The sequence below is a fragment of the Typopeltis vanoorti genome, chromosome 23 (genome assembly GCF_054136105.1).
Source record: "Typopeltis vanoorti isolate ZY-2024b chromosome 23, IOZ_Tvanoo_1.0, whole genome shotgun sequence".
NCBI classification, from domain to species: domain Eukaryota; kingdom Metazoa; phylum Arthropoda; class Arachnida; order Uropygi; family Thelyphonidae; genus Typopeltis; species Typopeltis vanoorti.
The window spans coordinates 1,716,522-1,735,360 of record NC_143571.1 but is presented as its reverse complement, the minus strand read 5'-3'; the positions used below and the strand labels follow the sequence as shown (position 1 = coordinate 1,735,360).

The following is an 18,839-nucleotide window of genomic DNA, read 5'->3' as shown; positions in this document are numbered from 1 at the left end:
ACAAATTCAAACTTCAACTATCTGGCAATAGAAAAAGTCAATGCAGTAACTTATTTGGGATTAAAAATTGATTGCAATTTACAATTTTGTTAAATTGTAAATTGCAATCAATTTAACTTTAATGTTAAATAGACTTTACTATTTAAATGATTTACAATTTAAATTCTTCAATTTAAACGTGTTAAAAATATATACTCTGCACAGATTCAAAGTATAGTACTCTATACTTTGAATCTATGTAACACTACATAGATTCAAAATCTGAATCTTTGAAACACTACAGTATAGTATTCTAAGTTTTGGAGTAATCTATCGCACTGCACTGAAACTTCTAGTTTAGATTAAGAAATAGTTATTCAAAATTTACCTAACCAATTACAAGGATATACCGCAATATGCCATAAACGCACCATTCAAAACATGCTATCCCTAAGATGATCATATGCTTTAAGGTAAAAAAAAAACGATAAAGGAGATGTAAATATCAAACCAGATGTTTTCTTTAGTAGACATAAGAGCATAAAACATGTAGTTCCTAAAGGAATAAAGCAGCAATACACAAACATTATAGTTATTTAGCGCTAAAAATATTCAACACACTACCTTTAATAATAACTGGAGGTAACCGAGCAAATCCAAAACTCTAATTCAAGGAATATTCATTTTTCCATTGAAATGAGGAAGCGCTATTCAGAATAATTGAATAAATGATTGGTTTTAGGTAATGGATTCTACCAAAACCTAATAAATGTTATGCAGTTTTTTGCTGTTTATATTAACATCTTACTCTTCTCCTTTGAATTTTATCAGCAGGTTAACCTTCTTCTGTTGCGTCTGTCAATGGGAATTTTGGACCATTCTTCCTGTGGGCATGTAATATCCTGGACTGTTGCGGGGCGGACGGGTCTTGACCTCACCCGACGCTCCAGTTCATTCATTAGATATTCAATAGGGTTGAGTTCAGGGCTCTGTGGAGGCTAGCAAAGTGTTTCGAAGTTCATGTCTACAAATCAAGCATTTACAGTAGAAGCATTATGACACGGTGCATTGTCTTACTGAAAGAAACAATTGTCAGTTCCGTAGAAACGTCGCAAAGTAGGAAGCATTGCATTGACCAGAATGTTCGGATACTTCTCGGAGTTCATTGTTCGTAGCACCACAAACAGAGGCCCGAAGATAAACTAGAAAAAACAGGACCATAACGTCACACTATCAACTCTGATTTTCACAGTCGGGGTTACGCACTCCGGTAAGAGACATTCACTGGGCATCCCCTACACCCACACCTGTCCCTCTGCTCGGTAAAGAGTGTAGGGTGATTCGTCTCTCCATAATTGTATAACTGCTTTCCAAGCTTCCACAACCCATTGTATACGCTCTCTTTGCATCACTGAACACGATACTGTATGTTGTTCGGGTAATATGGGGCTTGTATATTGCGGTCCTACCATAGAAACCCATGTTGTATGCCTCAGTTGTGAATGTTATTGCAGATTCCTGTTCCGTTCGATGCATGGAACTCCGCTTTCAACGTGTCGGCCTACATATTATGCTGTGTATATAACGAATGTGTATATAATGATGATGCATTACATATCATAACCTGGAGACGATCTGTTGCTCTTAGGTTACTTTTGTACTATAATATGAAGCTAAGAATAAAGTACAAATAAAAGGCAAATTATTAATTAAGAAGCGTTCAGAGTGATGAGGAATGATTTCGGGAAAAAATATCATCAAAATAAGAAATCCTGTCATGCTTTTAAGCATTTGATAATAACATAACATACTATGAATGCCCTTTGAAATGTAAATCTAAAACGATATTACAGGTAAGTCGTCTGAAATTCTTTACGAATATCATTGCACTGGTGTCAGATATTTTTCACTTGTTCTTGCATACCTAACCGCTGAATGTTTTACATCAGTATGAAACGGAATCCCCTCTTACTATCCTTCTTGTCACTCAAATACTGCATTCGGAATTATTTCAGGGATACTTAGATTCACACCCTTACCTCAGTTCCTGTCTTGAGCATATAGCCGCCCGCACATTAAGGGAATATGGCATTCTAAATTACACATGAATTCTACTAAGATGTCTTTGTGTAAAGGATAATATGATGTCTCGAAGAAGTGCCAAATTCTTGACCCACAGAAATCCAGGTGGATTCACCTTGCAGAGGAACTAAACGTTTCTAATTACTTGAAAACATGGCTGATGTGCACATCATCTAATAAATAGAAATTCTTATTATATGTTTCTCCTCCTCCCCCCCCCTCTCTCTCTCTCCGTCTGTGTGTGTGTGTCTTTTGTTTTTAGCTCCCATTTGTAACTCTAACAGGTAGTAATTTTATTTTCTACAAGTTTCCATTCCGAAAATGCATATGTATTTGCATAAATTGAGATAACATTTTATGTTATTGATAATATATTTCACAGGTATCCAATTTGACATATATAAATGGATTAATCATGTTACTTTACTTCGAATATATTCATACTTTTGTTTTTTATTTAGTATGTGTTATTTTTTATTAGAAAATCGCTCTTATTGGCAAAAATATGAAGTCGGTAGAAAAAGTTTTCATTGGCCTTTGTTTTGTCATTGGCCACTCGTTTCTGAAGTAATCATTTGTTGCAATTTTTTGGGACAGAAACCAGCAACTGACACTCAAAGAAGTAGGTGACCAACAGTCTGTTGAACGTCTTCACAAAAAAAAAAAAAATGCTAGAGAACTGTCCAGTTAAGAATAGGAACTAAATACATGTAATGAAGATTGTGTTTAGATTTAGTTTATTAAAAGTCTATTGATTTTATATTAACACTTTTCTTCTCCTTAATACATATTTTTAGTTGGGTGAGTCTACATACGGTGTTATAGCGGTATTCAAATATGTTTGAAACAATATTAGCATTTCTATCATATGTTCAAGAAGTAATTCATATTTAAGGCAGAATTCTTGCTTTTTCAAACAGATTAATGTTTAAGTCCCAGTAAAATTAAAAAAAAAACTTATTTGTTAGATATTTAGATGACAGAGCACCATATCTTTGTCCGGTTTTCCTTTAATGTGAGTCTGACTATAAAACTTTTTAAAATATTGAATTTTTTGTTGTTTTTCTCACCTTTTAATGCCTATTTCAAAGCGGTTTCGGCATACGTCTTCAGCAGTAAAATGGTGTAACCTGGTATAACCTGTCTTTAGTGCTCATTTATTGAAGCTCCAGTTTACCCTTGTGAATTTGTTAGAAGATATCAAATTTTATCAGAGACAAATGAGTTGAGCTTATTGAACTAAATGGGCATATTTGATTTCACTTCCCAAATCTAGAACTTTTCAGCTTACGAAACCTGTTACCGGGTGCTTTAATCACTTATGCCAACTGTGAAGCACTTGGGACTTGGTACAGTTGGAAGTACTTTTCCTCTCACGCGTCCATTATAAAAATTAAAAGCGTCATTTACAACGAGAAGCCATTGCTTCTCGTAGTAATTATTACTAATACATCATCGCTAGAAAGCTATAAACATTTATTTCAGCAGTGTACGAAAGTCGCAATATGGAATCGTACTGGATGTTCCAGAATCCAGATCCACATAATTAACTTTGCGGATTGCATCGTTTGACTTCTTTCGTTACTATTGTAGAGTTCATTGTCATGGTTGCTACTCCACCCTTAAAATAGTTTTCTCAAACGTTGAGAAAATTATTTCTATGTTTGTTTGTACATCTAAAGTCGTTAAACTAATCTCGCTCCTTGAACGTTGAGGGAAATCGATTCATTTTTTTTTATCATGTTGCTCCCACCCACGAAAAGTTACTTGAAAATCTATTGTATATTTCGTACCATAGGTGTGATAAGGATTTGTTTCTATTTTTATCAATTTTATACCTTGTTTTGTATTTTTTAAAATGTTTCTACCTGTTCCGGAAACCGTCATCTAGAGACCACACATGGCCATTTTTAAAGCCACTTCAATCCCCCAGTACGCGGGGAGGTAGTATACCCCCAGGCAATGAAATTCATCTCCCACCATAAGACATCCATGCCAACGGCAGGATTCGAACCAGCTAGCAGCCTGTTGGTTGGCGAGCGAATACGCTAACCACTTGGCCAACCCGGCTGGCAATAGTATATCATTTATATTCCGAAGACTTATTTTATGTCATTTATTTTTCCCCATTAAGCCACGCAACATTGCTATCCATGACAAAGATTTAGTCATGATTTCTGGGAAAATCCACGATATTGCCCAATTTTTCTGTCATATTATATGTGGCTATGATAGTCTAGGCACACAGCAGCAGCAAAAGGTTTAACTTCACTGTACGTAATTTCATAACGTGCAACGAAGAGTTCTCGTTGCTGTCCTGAGAAATTAAGACTATAAATTTTCAGGATCGACCACGAGTATCGCAATACTTTTTCTTTCCAATCCTTTTGAATATATTTTGTAAATAGCCGAAATTCACATAATTTGTTAATAATGTTGAAGTGTTCTAATCTAATTAATACTAATTCAATATTTTCCTCTTTGTGAATTTGTTAATTTCAGCCATGATAGAGCGTTGAAAATTTATTTGAAGGCACAAGAATAAAGTAATGCTGTTTCTACTAACTTTATTATTGCTTTCCACAGTTTTGAATATTGAGCTCTTTGTACTAGTTCGTTATCGGGAACTGTTTGGTTAGTACCACGTACTAACGTAACCGCGCAATAATAATTTCTCGCCAAAATTTTAACACTGATTTTCAGGAATTTTATCCTCAAATTTGGATCAACTTCGATAATTAAGTTTTTCGTTTTTTTTTTTAAATGAATAAAAACAACAAAACAAATGGAAAATGAAACGAAGAAGCATATTTAAAATAGCTATATTTCGCCACGAGAAAAATCTCAACGATTTCTCAGAGTGATGAAACTTTTTCTGTGATGAGAGTCAGTATTGAGTAAATAAACAGATAGCTTGTGTTTTTTTTTAATAACCGAAGGCATCATTCACACTGTTGCTGCGCATTAGTTTTTTTTTTTCATTTCCTTTCTTATCTACTACTTTCATGACATACATTTCAATACTTTATCGTTTATACTCCTGAACTCTTGAACAAAGTCTATTTATATTTTCCTCATATCTACTAAAGGATTTGTACTGGAGGCAGCTCACGTGCAGTCATGATGGAAATTGTTCTTGCATTCTGTTTCCTTCTTTCTCTTGCATTTTTGTTCATTAGAGGTATGATTTCAACCATTCTATTTTAATGCTGTTAATATTAATATTACATATGAAATAAAAGGGAATGAAAAATATCTCATATAATAATGATTGTTACGGCAAGACTGTTAAGAAAGTTTACAAAACTGCATTAATGTTATTTGCTAATAGAATGGTATTGCGATGAAAGGTAAAAATTATTTTCGTCTGTGCAGGATCCTAAATTCTTATTAGAGAGACATACGCAACTCGATTTTTGAATATCACTTTGTCTAAGGGTGAGCCGCATTAACAGGGCCAGCAGCTATCTTTCAATGACTTTTAACAACTATTAATTTACGCGATTTGCATTATTAGTTAGAATAACTAAGTACGTAAAATTAACTGCCTTACTATTTCAGAGGTGAAAAACTGTAAGAAAATAACTGTATTTAGTGAAAAATCAATGATATATTAATGGATGAATTCGCAAGTTGTCTGCAGCAGTGTGGCATTTGATAGTTTGGCATTTCCTCTTTTTTTGTGAGTTGCATGTTTAACAAGCAATAAGGACATTAGAAATATTCATTTTATTTTGTTGACAATTTCTCTTTTTATGTGAAAATTCAGCCACAAAGTATTGTCAACCTATAACACATTAATACCATTGGATTGACTAAGAGTGTATAATCTGAAAACTTTTCCCTAGAGACTAAACTTTGGACTTTCTCAGGTCAATTCAGGCCTCCAATAAGCGGATAAGCAGGATGAAGGTGGTCTCACATCGGGTAGATGAAATGCATCTGAAGGCTTTCACAAACAAGTCCTTTTGCTATGGGCTTAAATTCCGAATGCAATGAGCATGCCTGCCTACTTGACCAAGCAGGCAGGCATGCTTACAATCGCAATGCAGCTACAGAATTTAACCCACTGTGCATATATTGCGATAAAGATAAGCGTTAAATAACTGGGAAGCTTAAATATATTTTTTTGGTAAATTAATTTACTACGGAAGGAAAAGCACGGATTATTCCCATAACCTCTACACTACAGTGGCTGTGAATGAGGTAGGCATGCCTTACACAAGTTTTGCAGTATCCATTTTAACAGTATTTAAAAAGGCATGAAGCTCTTTGATTAAAAAATATTAACAAAATGAAATATGAGTGAGTTTAGTTCCTAATCTCCAAGGCGTATTCAGAGCTTAGTATTGGACTGCAGACCATGACAGAGAAGGGTAATGGGGGGGGGGGGATAGAGACCTACAAACGTCTGAAAGGATCATATTTCACATCGATAGATGGAATTTTTCATTTTCTAGTAGGGAGAGGACAAGACGGCATCTTGGAAGTTGAGAAAGAATGCAATCAAGAAAGGGGTGGGAGCTAGGTTTTTACTTATAGAGCAGTGCTTAATTGAAACGCCATACCTTTTGAGGTGTTGAATGCAAGTGATGTGAAAGAATACAAGAAAAATAAGACAGATGGTATGAGGATGCATATCTTCCCGGGATGAATCCTTGTCTTCCTTAAGGTCTTTAATACTACTACTACTACTAATATTTTTTAATATTTTTACTATTTCTAAAATAAGTTTTATTTATTGATCTCTCAAATATTTTCGGACATACAGTGATCATCTTGAGTAACATTACAACATATTCTTTTACAAATTTCAGCACTGAGTGCTGCATATATAGTTCATTTTCCATAATGATCAGATTTCAATAATGATAATAATAATAATTTTTTTTAAATTTTATTTTTATTTTTAATTTTTTTTTAAAGTTTGAGAAAGAGTGATTATACATACCAATTTCTGCATTTGCTTATAAGGATTACTTGTAGATGAGTGAGGCAAGTTAATCCCACCTACTTCGAAATTGGGTTAGCTTTTATGAAGAGAGTGGAATTTAGCCTTCACTATTTGTGTTGTTGCTACTGTTTATGTATGGGATGTAGGCAATGGATGCTAGTGATGATGTTAATGTTCTGTAGTTATCTACGTGTTTCAACTTTCTTGGTAGGTTGTTGAGTTGCGTGGGTATCTGATGTGATCTCACAAAAGAACCGTATGAGTTGATGAAGGGTGTGGGGATGTAGAGAGTTGTTGTAGGTCGTGTTATACGATATGTGTCTCTGTTGTTTCGGTAGGTGATGTTGAAATAATTCCTTGTTAATTTCATATAGTGTTTCAGGTTTTTAATTCTCAGAATTTTGTGTATCGTCATGTAGTTGACGGATATTGGTTGTTGTGCCTAGATCACTGTTGACACGATTTTCTTGTGTAGTGTTTCTAATTTTGTTAGGTGGCTGTTTGATGTATTTGCATAGACTGTTATTCCGTATCTGAGTAGTGATTCGCAGATGCAGTGATATAGTAGTTTTTTATGTTGGATGGAATAATGTCTTTTACTCAGAAGAGTTTTTCTGCGATGATGCAGACTTTGGTGTGTAGGTGTTCTATATGTTTTGTCCATTTAAGGTGGGAATCTATATAGAGACCGAGGTATTTTGCATGTGTTATAGGTTTGATTTTGGAACATTGGTAGGTATTTTTGTTGTTAATGCAGCGGTATGTGTGACAGTGTATCGAGTGTATCGATAGTGATGCGGGAAGTATGATTCTTGGGTTGTGTATTATTGACATCTGTGTTTTGGTGCCGTTGATTAGAATTGCGTTTTGGTGGAAGTATGTTGTGATTTCGTTCAGGTCTTGTTGTGCTTTGCAGAGAGCTGTGTTAATGTCTGTGTGGATTGCTAGTAGTGCAGTGTCATCTGCGTTTTGAAATATTTGACTAAATTATGAACATCGTTAATGTATATCTTGAATAGAGTGCGTGATAATATGGCACCTTGAGGTACACCGTGTTTACTTGTAAACTCCGACTGTGACATGTACCTATTTTTGTTACTTGTGTTCTGTTTGAGAGGTAGTTCTTGAACTACCTCTCAAACAGAACACAATGTATGCAGTGTTCCTCTTATACCTATTGAGTATAGTTTGGTGAATAGTATGTCATGTTCAAGTGTGTCAAATGCTTTGGTTAGGTCCAGCAGTATAAGGACGGCGTACTTGTTTTTGTCGAGAGCTTTGTTTATTGTGTCGGCGATGTTTTCTAATAAAGTAATGGTGCTTTTTGTTTTCTGAAAGCCGTATTGGTTTTGTGAGATGATGTTTTACTTCTGTAAATAGTTCTGTAGTCTGGTGTGTGTGTTATTTTTTTCTAGAATTTTTGAGATGACTGGTAGTGTAGGTATTGGTCTGTAGTTCTAAGGTAGTAAACGTTTCTTTTGCCGTGTTTGTATATTGGCATGATTACTGCAGTTTTTAGTTGTTGTGGAATAATGCCTGTGTCGAATATTATATTTCACGAGTTTCAAAAGTATTGGATTTATTTGTTCAAAGTGTGTTATAAGATCTGTGAGTCTTATTTTGTCTATTCCTGGAGTGGTCTTTAGTTCTAGTTGTAGGATTGCTTCTTTCAGTTCCTGTTTTGTTATAGTGGAAAATACATCGTTTGTTGTTGACTTTGTGTCGGTAGTTTGTCTTTTTTGAGTTGTGTGATGTTGTTTGTGAAAGCATGGTTGAATGAGTCTGCTACTTCCTCTTGGTTTGTGTCCTGACCGAAACTTTTTGCAATAAAATCTTGTGCTGAAGTTTTCTTTTTTCGGGTTACTAATTCGTTACGTGTAGCCCATGTTTGCTTAATGCTGTCGTTATATTCCATGCTTTTTTTGGAAGTAGTATCGTCTTTTTGCCCTACGAATTTTTGTTGTTAGTTTATTTCTTGTGTTTTTGTATAAGGTTTGTAAATGTGTGTTACTGGGTGATTTTTAAGTTTTTCCATAGATTTTCTTTTTCAGTAATAGTATTTAGTATGTCGTCATTTTTCCGTGGATTATTGTCTGTTTGTCGCCTCGTTTTTGTAGATTTTGTTGCTTTTTTGTATATTTCTGTGAACTTTAGTTGAAAATTCTCGTATAATGTTACAGGATCGTTTATTTTAAGTAGGGAATTCCAGTCTGTATTTTTTACTTGGTTATCGACAATGCTCTTTAGTATGATCGAGTTTTGTCGACTTTTGTGGTGGTGGGAGGGGGGGGGGTTAGGAAACGTAATAACACGAAGTTGAGACAAAGTAGTGATCGGCAATTTTTGCGTTCATTACTGATGATGTATGGATGGGAGCTCGTATGTTGATATGACAAAGTGTTAGTGGTTGAAGAAGCGTGGTCAAGAGTATTTATGTTATTGTCTCCTATTAGGATGAGCCTGTGTGTTGTAATGTGTTGCGAGAACGAACTAGTAGAATTGAAGTCTTTTCCATAAAAGAGGACGAGATTTTTTCTTCCATTTAAAGTTATTTGGATAAAAAGACAATCTTATTAAAAATCTGCATCATGAGGAGTGCTTCTTCTCACCTTGGTTTAAAACACGATATCACTAAACTATTCCACTTAGAACTTATATCGTAACAGTTCTGATGTTATTTATGTTGGCTTCACATAAAGAAGTTTTCTTCTGCGTGGCCTAATACTCTCGCAACTGCAGCATACTTCTGTCACAAAAAAAAAAAAACATGTAAAAACGAAAACCCATTCCAGAGCAGAAGAGTATTTGGTTTGAAGAAAAAAGTTTGAATTTAGCACACCTCACAGATGGGAATATTGTTTGGAGCGTGTGGGGTTTATGGAGTTTTGTTTTAGTGTTATGATTAATCTTTCTGGAATAATCATCCGAATTAGATACTTTCCTGTTAGTTTCTTAATCCATCTTGTGAATATATTTCTGCTATAAGAAGCAGAACAGACCTTTATATGTAGGGCTTTTGGTTTCTACATTTTTGCTCCGGTGGGATAGGGAATGATGCAATCACGATGGTACTTCCTTCCTATCAACAATATATCCCGACTATCATATGCGATTATAACTGTTTGCTCTATCTAACTATTTTCTCTATTTTTTTAATCAGTTTGTTTCTTTCCTAAAGCAATAAAAAAAAAGCAAATTAAACATCCTAAATTTTTCTCTCGAATTCTACATAGTAGAGAACCACGTGTCACAGTAAATATTAAATGTCAAATGAAATGCTTGCAAAATCTAATAGAATTAGTTGGCCAACATTTATGATTACACTTAAAACCGCTTAAGACAGCTTTTAGTTGAAACTTCTTAGGAAAGAAGTTAACTTAGGATAACTCGAATTCGGTTAGAATTCGAGTTATCTTTCCAAACAACCAGCAAATGTCGAGTGTGATGTTCATGACCGCAGTCGTGAATATGACACTCACGGTTAGACAGGCACTTAACCGTCGGGAGTCATATGTTGTATCACGTAAGTATATCGACCGTATTGCGGGATTAATATTTTTCATAACAATTTGTAAATTAGTTTATAATTTCTCCTTTTCAGTGAAACTAAAGCGATGGATGACGTTTATTTATATCGAGGCTCTGCGAAGGATTAAGAAGCGAAGATTCGATCTGTATGATGCTAACAGCAATAATCCACGAGATTTCGCAATTGTCACGAAAGTGGAAGAAAAAATATTCGAACTCCCACAAGATGAGATTCATATGGAACAGGTAAGTGTCAAAATGTAACGATACCATCTTATATTCGTAGTGCTATGCATATTTTTGCCACTGAACACGGCGACAAATGTTTAGTGCCGATGTGACTCGAAATTTTTCCTCCGAAGGTAACAATAACCTTGCGTTGTCTTCCAAAGAGAACGGAACCGCTATTAGCTAACAACAAGAACACTCTGGTAAGGTAATGATTATAGAACGCGTTATATGTTGTAATATGGGCAACGATTAGTGTTTCACAAATGACAAAGAGCAGTATGATATCGTCGAATAAACTGTGTGAATTGTATTAAAAGAAAGTGGACATTTATTTATTTCTTCATTTGATTATAATAATCAAATTAAGAAAGTCATTGATATCCAAAAGATATTCGATGAAAGAAAGAAGTCTTCAATCCTCACCATTAATTGCCAAGTTCGATGATAAAGATTCATTTATCATCATCATACGTAATGTGGAACAAGAAAGAAAATCAGTACGAGTGCGTATTGCCCAATGGCCAGAGAGATAATGACACCAGCATTTACTTGATAAGATTTTGTGGCAAATCCAATCAAACAGGCTTCAGTGAACTCGAGTGCAACTACTAGTGATGTTTTTCTACTACGCCTGCAACTGCTAGTGATGTTTTTCTTGGTATTTGTCTTAACGTCGATGGCATTAAAAAAAATTAAAAATTAAAAAAAAAATATTGGACAAAATCCAGACACTTAGCAGTTCTTATTCTTAGTTCAGTGAATTCAGGGTAGCTTATACGATAAGTGTTAATAGTTTTTTCTATTACTATAAAGCGAAATGAAATGAAATAACTGGGACAATAATTCGGGTAAACATTTAATCACCCTTCATAGGGATGCAAATTAACTCCGAACTTGCATGAAAGATACAAATGAAATAAGTGAGTATAAAATGCGACTCAAAACAGAAGACAAATCTGGAGCACAAACATCCTGAAGCAATTAAAGAAACGCCATAGAAACCTGGAGACATTTTATTATCCATAATGAACAAGAAAAGAAGAGTTAAATGCTGTGAGTTTGAACTTATCGTAGGTCATGTATCAAACTCAGCAATGCAAGAATGACAGGAAAAGTAAGACACAAAATGACTTGGCCTTTTTCGGAAATGATGCAAAAGATCAGCCACATCAGCAGAAAAGGGGATGAAAGCGGAGTTGGATAAAATTTAGGGCCAATCGCGTTGGCAAGTGGTCTGAAAGGATAACTGCTATTTATGCATAATGAACGCTTCCTGATGTTGGTGGCCCTTTCAAAATTAACTTTAGATGCGCTGATAACTTAATGGCAACTATTTCAATCTATAGTAGAGGCAAAAAAGGAGAAAGAAAGAAAGAGAGAGAGAGAGAGAGAGAGAGAGAGAGAGAGAGAGAGAGAGAGAGAGAGAGAGAGAGAGAGAGAGAGAGAGATTTCAATGAAAGTTGCGTTGTACTTAGTTCTTCTCTTACGTAGATTAACACATTTCTTAAACCGAGGTTACAGACAGGATTTAAACTTGCAAGGTGAATACGTTTCCATAACTTCAAGAATTGTTTCAGAGATGCATTAAAATTCTTTCTGTCAGAATACAATCTAACTAATGACGTGAAGCAAAAATATCACGTAACCTGCCATTTGTAAATATTAGAGAACGTGTAGATGAGAGTAGTAATTGATTCTTGATCCATATATATATGGATATTTGTGTGTGTGTGTGTGTGTGTGTGTGTGTGTGTGTGTGTGTGTGTGTGTGTGTGTGTGTGTGTGTGTGTGTGTGTGTGTGTGATCAGAATTGCTTTGTATCAGTGGAAAGGAAGAGATTAAGATGCTTCAACAGTGGTTATTATATTAAGACTTCTGAAAGATACATATGAACAGTTTTGATGCGTCGTCATAGCAAATGCCTCGACATCTCCACGTGCTGGATCACTGAAGTTGGAAAAGAGAAATCAGTTGGAGATATGAAGAATAAAATCTCCAATGAAGATGTTCCTTCAGTATTAAAAAAAAAGGATGAATCGGATAAACCATCATTTAGAAAATGGAAATCAAATCGTTCCGAAAACTGTTGGCATGGAGGCCGAATGAAATCAGTATTTAATAAATGTCACAAAGAGACTTTGAGCTAAAAAAAAGAGACGAGTTTAAGGCAAACATTTCTGAATATTGGATATTATAACAGTCGATATGCGAAAAATACTACTTTGAGATAAAAAGTTAAGTAGTGTATAATTGGGAAAAATGGTGAAAAACGTAAATGTTGAGCTTTTCTAATGAAAAGTTGATGCTGTTTAGGAATTAGACGTCATTAAGGCTGGAACTAAGATATCGAAGTGGGTCTCGAAGCTTTGTCTTTTCTGCGTGTAACGCTACTCGTGAGCCTCCGTAGTTCGTTGGTATAGACGAGCTCTTTGGTTGAAAAGATCCGGGTTTGAATCCCCCACTACGATATGAGGAACCGCATCAGGTATTTTCAATAATCTGGTCTTATACGGAGGTAGAAGGATTTTTCTCCGGACACGAGTTTGTCACCCGTCAGAACGATCGAACCGGCTTCATGAACACACAGTTCTACAGACATTAAATTACTTTATCCCTAGAGGGGGAGCAGAGATTAATGGCAAAACGGCTGCATTAAATGCCTAAAACCGTCTTAAATGGACGAGAAATGAATTGCACTCTGTTCAAGTAAGTATTCCGACAGCACCGTATTTCAGGTAAGCACACACACAAGCACACTACTGTGAAATTATTGTGACCTAATGTGAAACCGTTATTTCACATTATTGTGAAATAACGGTTTCACAATAATGTAATGCGGTGTTCGTGTACACGATATCGGAGGTGTGTAACATATTCACGCGAAAGTGCTAATGACATGAACAATGGATGTGATCTGACGGTCTTTGAAAACGCCACGATTGTAGGATATTAACGGAAGGGTAGCAGTTTCTAGGAAACCACAATATTGGTTCAGGCTATTTGCAGAGTGCTGTAGATAAGAAATTCCAAAACTGGAAGGATACTATGCAAAACAGCAGTCACCGAGCGAAAGGAATGTCCCATCCCTCATTGAAAGCAGGTTATTTCTCCTAGTGCAAACCTATAGCCGAAAAATGGAATGACTGAACCATGAAATTTAACCAGGACCGATGACGATGTTATCCACATTCCAGTTTACCCTTCCCAGTATGCACACTCGAAGTTGTGATCCATGCTTATGCCTAATCATCGACAACTTCATCTACACTTTTATATCTGAGAGACGTCATTATACCGAAAAAAAAAATTGCGTTTTCAGTTGAATCCAGTTTCCAGAGAAGAATGATTGCAATGTCATAGTCCAGAAGAAACAAGCAGTCACAGTATGATATCGTTCGAGGGTAGTTCGCAGAACACAACAGCGATTTCCACATATTAACATGGCCGGCGGCTTTCAGTCCCATAGAACAGGACTGAGATTGCGTGGAACGAGATTAGGGGTTTGAATTGCTCATCACAAACACTGGTAAATGGAAGGAAAACTTTCCTTACGACAGCAAATCTGCTGAAACGTTCAAACATAGTGGCAGTTCTAGAAGCAGGAAGTGCAGGCTACGAACTATTAGGATGATGTTCATAATAGTTTGACTGGACAATGTAAATTTAATACACCCCAAAAACTACACGAGCTCTTCTTCACGCTGGTCACACGTTTTACCCTTCTAGCATGCGCTATTATCTCTGCTAACATGTATCTCTTCATACGTTAGTTAATATCTTTCTTTGGATCTTTCTTCCTTCAACATTACCACCAATCAATCAATCTATGTTTAACGAATATACAAGATGTGCCCTACATCCGATGTTCCGGTATACCTCGAACAAGTCGTAGTGAATTGCGATCGGCATCCGTAAACGAATTGCAGTTTTTCCTCATTGCTATCCTAAAATCATGTCTCATCAGTACTGTATTTGCAGTTGGCAAAGTACAGTAATACTGAAATGACTTGTACTGAAAGTGACACGAGTGACTTCGGTAAATCTTACATAATGTAGAATACTTTGCATTATTCAGATCTTTTTGCATAACCGACGACGTCTATTCTCCCAGGTGCTACAAATGAACAAAGATACCAGTTCATGTGCAGATCAACAGCTACAGACTATTCCATCTCTTCCAAAAAGATTCAGTTCTGTTACATTCGAAGAATGAAGTGTACTCTCGATATCTTTTCTTCCACACATACACCCTCTACGCTCACGTTATCAGTAAAGTGTGCAGCGGGATTCGTTTCCCCTATATCACGGACTTTCCGTGTACACAGACCTAGTCGCATTCTTCTTAGTACCAGTGTAACCAGCATTGTTGATTGTCATTGCCGACGTCTGTCACGTGTAGATTTTCATAAAAACCGAGACATTGTGCAACTACAATCCTTAATGCAGTGTTCTACAAATTACAACTTCTCTTGATTCTGCAAATTTCTCAGTGATTGGTTCCAGGAGTTTGCAGAATCAACAACACCACATGACTTCAGGATAAGTACTAAACCCCTTATCCTGAAGTCATGGTTACGAAATCCAAGGGCGCATAAATGCCTATTTCAGCTGCTGTTGCTGTTGATGATGATATCGTAGTATATTTCGTGTTTTAAAAATAGGATTACTTGATGATTCCACCTCCCCTCTGGTTGAGCTACATATACTTGTAGAATAATTACCACTCCTGATTAATCTAAATGAGTACCATCGTATATTACAGTGTATGATTTAAGTGGGAGATAAAACTCTCCTTACCTGCTAATTTTCTATGACAACCGTATCTTGATTTTAATCGTTATTTAAAAAGAAGTTAATCTTTAATTCATGAAATTTATTAATGGGTTATATCCAGATAGCGGTGAGAGACCAGTTAAGAAATTTTGTAGACGTATAACTCGTGATATTTATTGTATGAGTTCTGTTCAAAACGTTCGCAGAGCTTTGATGGACGTATTACAATATTTCATTTATGTATTTATTTTTTAATATTTTTTTTGAGTGTTCAGATGTCAGGGAAACAGTGTGTGGCCATCAAGTTCTGCGTTAAACCTGGCAACATAAACAAATGGAATAGAAAGCTACAAATGAGCAAAACAGCTTTCGGCGATAATCCCTTTAGCCACTCAAAGACATTCGAGTGTTTCAAAAGATTGTAGATGGTAAAACTAGAAGACAGTTACGATCTTGACGACCATCGACATCCCCGCACCCCCGATTTGGTGACTCATGTTCGCGAAAAAGTCAGCAACAATCCACGAATTACTTTTCGATAGCTGTCCAGTGAAACGGGAATTTCGGTTGACTTCTGCCGCTAAATTCTGAAGGAAGATTTGGAAATACGTGTAAGCGAGATTTTTCCTCAAAAGAACACATCCCACCCATACCTCAACTATCCTGTTCATCAGATATGATCCTTGCGTCTTCCTTTTATTCCCTAAGCGAAAATCTTTACTTAAAAAAACGAAAATTTGAAAAGTAAATGAAATTAAACAGAATGGAACAAACAGAGCAATTCAAAGCCATTCCCTGAAGGGTTCCAGAGAGGCTTCCGAAACGCAGTGTTTCAAGCGCTTTTCCGAAAAGGGGAAACATATTGGGAACACTGAATTGAGGCAGAAGAAGAAGAATATTTCGAAGGGAATATATTTTCATATATCTAATAAGTTTTTGTATATACTTTAAATAAATCATGTCGAGAAACTTTCTGAACAGACCTCGTATGTTGCGAATGAAAAGAAGAATCCGTTTATCGTCTTTACCGAAGTTATAGCAGAATTACCTTGAAATGTCACTTCTGCCTTTCTTTCAAGCTGTTAACTAATCTTAAAAAAATTGCATTTCGATATTTTTGCAAAATATGAAGTAAGAGTTATATTATACGGATATGATAGTATCGTTTGTTAGTATTAGTTACGTATTAACTAAGGGTACGAGGTTAATTGTCTCCCCGGCTGGTTTGTCTACTTTGTGGTATGAAAAACCCACATTTTCTGGCGACAGTGTGGGACTGGGAAATTCCACTTCAGTTTCAAAGCCCTTATAAAGGTTTATCGCATGTTTCTAATTCGCAGTTTATCCCAAGTATTTAAATTAATAACTTGCTGCCCTAAATACGAGCGAAATACTGAAAGACTGCTGCTAGGAGTTCGTTTCACATCTGTTCGCCTTTTATTTCTAGGGTCTCGACGAAGTATATTTCTACGGGATGAACTCTAAGAAAGAATGTCTGGTTGCTCAAATATCAAGGAGAGGCAACGGGGAAGTGGAAGCATGGCTTCGAATAACTCTGAGAAATGGGAAGGTGTATGAATTACCAGATAATGCCAGAACGTCTCAAAATGCCGATTCATCTTCGTTCATCGCAAAAGGTCTCAAGTTTCAGTGTCTCTGTCCGATGAGAAGGTGGCGAATTTTCTTCAATGGGATGTTGAGGTAAGTTTGTTTACTTATATCACCAGGCAGGCAACCCCCAGCGGAACGGACGCTATTTATCAAAATTTGTAAAGCGCAATAAAAAAAAAATGATGCAATGTGGTCAATAATCGGAACTAATAATAATAAAAGAAAGGGTTGTAATTGGATTATCAAGATCATCGAATTAATGATTTGTAAAGCAAATAATTTTGAATATATGTCACTAACTCTAAGTAAAAAATAAAAATCGCAAATTAAGAAAACGATCAACTCGGTGGTTGTGTGTTTTTATGGTCGTGGGTGTGAGTCATTTTAGAGTTAAAATAGCTCTCTCTCTCTCTCTCTCTCTCTCTTTCTTTCTTTGTTTCTCTCTCTCTCTCTCTCTCTCTCTCTCTCTCTCTTTCTCTCTTGCTCCACTAATAGGAAGCTGAATTTAATATTTTGCATTTCTTACACTTTTTTGTGCTATAAGAGTCTAACTGTGGAAAAATTTTACTTTTAATTCATTTTAATTGTTGATTGTACTCTTTGTCAATTGTATAAGGATTTTTTTTAAACGAAGTTGAGAATTGGAAGAAAACGTGCATTAATAAATAAAAATGAAAAACTCCACTCTTCAACCAAACAAAGTTTGGCAAATAATAATAATAATAATGATAATGAGAATTTGCAAGGAATTTCTGCTGTACCTATTCTTAATTTCTTAATTTCGTCAATAAAAATAGACATTGAAATTTCAAAATTTCACCCAAAGTTCCATAGGAAAAAGTTAAAATCCTTAACATAATTTATCGAATTCATTTCATTATAATGGAACGAAACTATATTAAGAATGAAATAAAGTACTTTAATATATTAAAATCTTGTATTTCTTGTAAAATTAATATCGATATTTATTCTGAATTTTACCTAAAGAGGCAAAAGTGTTAAAACATTATTTGGTTTTAAATGAACCTTTTGTAGAGAGGCAGCTTTCATTAAATCCGACTGTCATAAACAAACTGAATACGCTCTTACAAATCTTCACTAATTGTACAATTCAGTCTTATTAATTATTTATCCAATTTTATCATTTTTTTTCCGTTAAAATGTATTTGTAGAAAGGTTTCTCACTTGGTTACAAAGTAAACTGTATTTGCCAAGAAGCTTTATTTCTTCTTTAATGATTTAATCAGGTGTAAGCAAACAACCTTCGCGCATGGGATATCAGGACTCAGCTTCTTGTATATATGGAAGCAGTTGACATCAGATTATCTGCTTCACTAACCCATAATCCAAACATATCATGGGAAGGGCCACCATCCAACTCTGCAGCTATCACAGATAGTTGTAGAAAGTTATTTTCTGTGAGTATCAGAGATAGTTGTAGAAAACGAAAATATTTTAATAATAAAGTGATGCGCTTTTTACCACATCTCTATGAAAAACGCGTCACTAAAATAATTCAATCTTGACATCTTGCATCTTCCTGGGTATTGCTTCCACTGATGAGCCCTAAATAAAGGTGGAAACCGGTCTATATTCTGGCTCTTTCCATAATGATTTTTCGTTATGGGATACTGAGGCAATCGAAGTGAATTTACCAGCCTCTGTATACAAGTATCCTACT

At 35.5% G+C, this 18,839-nt stretch overlaps 1 protein-coding gene across 1 annotated transcript in view; it reads left to right on the top strand.

Annotated features, from left to right (window-relative positions):
* Positions 1-5,159: 5,159 nt before the first annotated feature.
* LOC150093569 (uncharacterized) overlaps positions 5,160-18,839 on the top strand; it is a 119,414-nt gene continuing 105,734 nt past the window's right edge. The window contains exons 1-3 of the mRNA XM_090412694.1: positions 5,160-5,242; positions 10,617-10,789; positions 16,995-17,248. Of these exons, the coding sequence (XP_090268820.1) occupies positions 5,182-5,242; positions 10,617-10,789; positions 16,995-17,248 (488 nt within the window). The 5' untranslated portion in view covers positions 5,160-5,181. The remainder of the gene's footprint in view (positions 5,243-10,616; positions 10,790-16,994; positions 17,249-18,839) is intronic.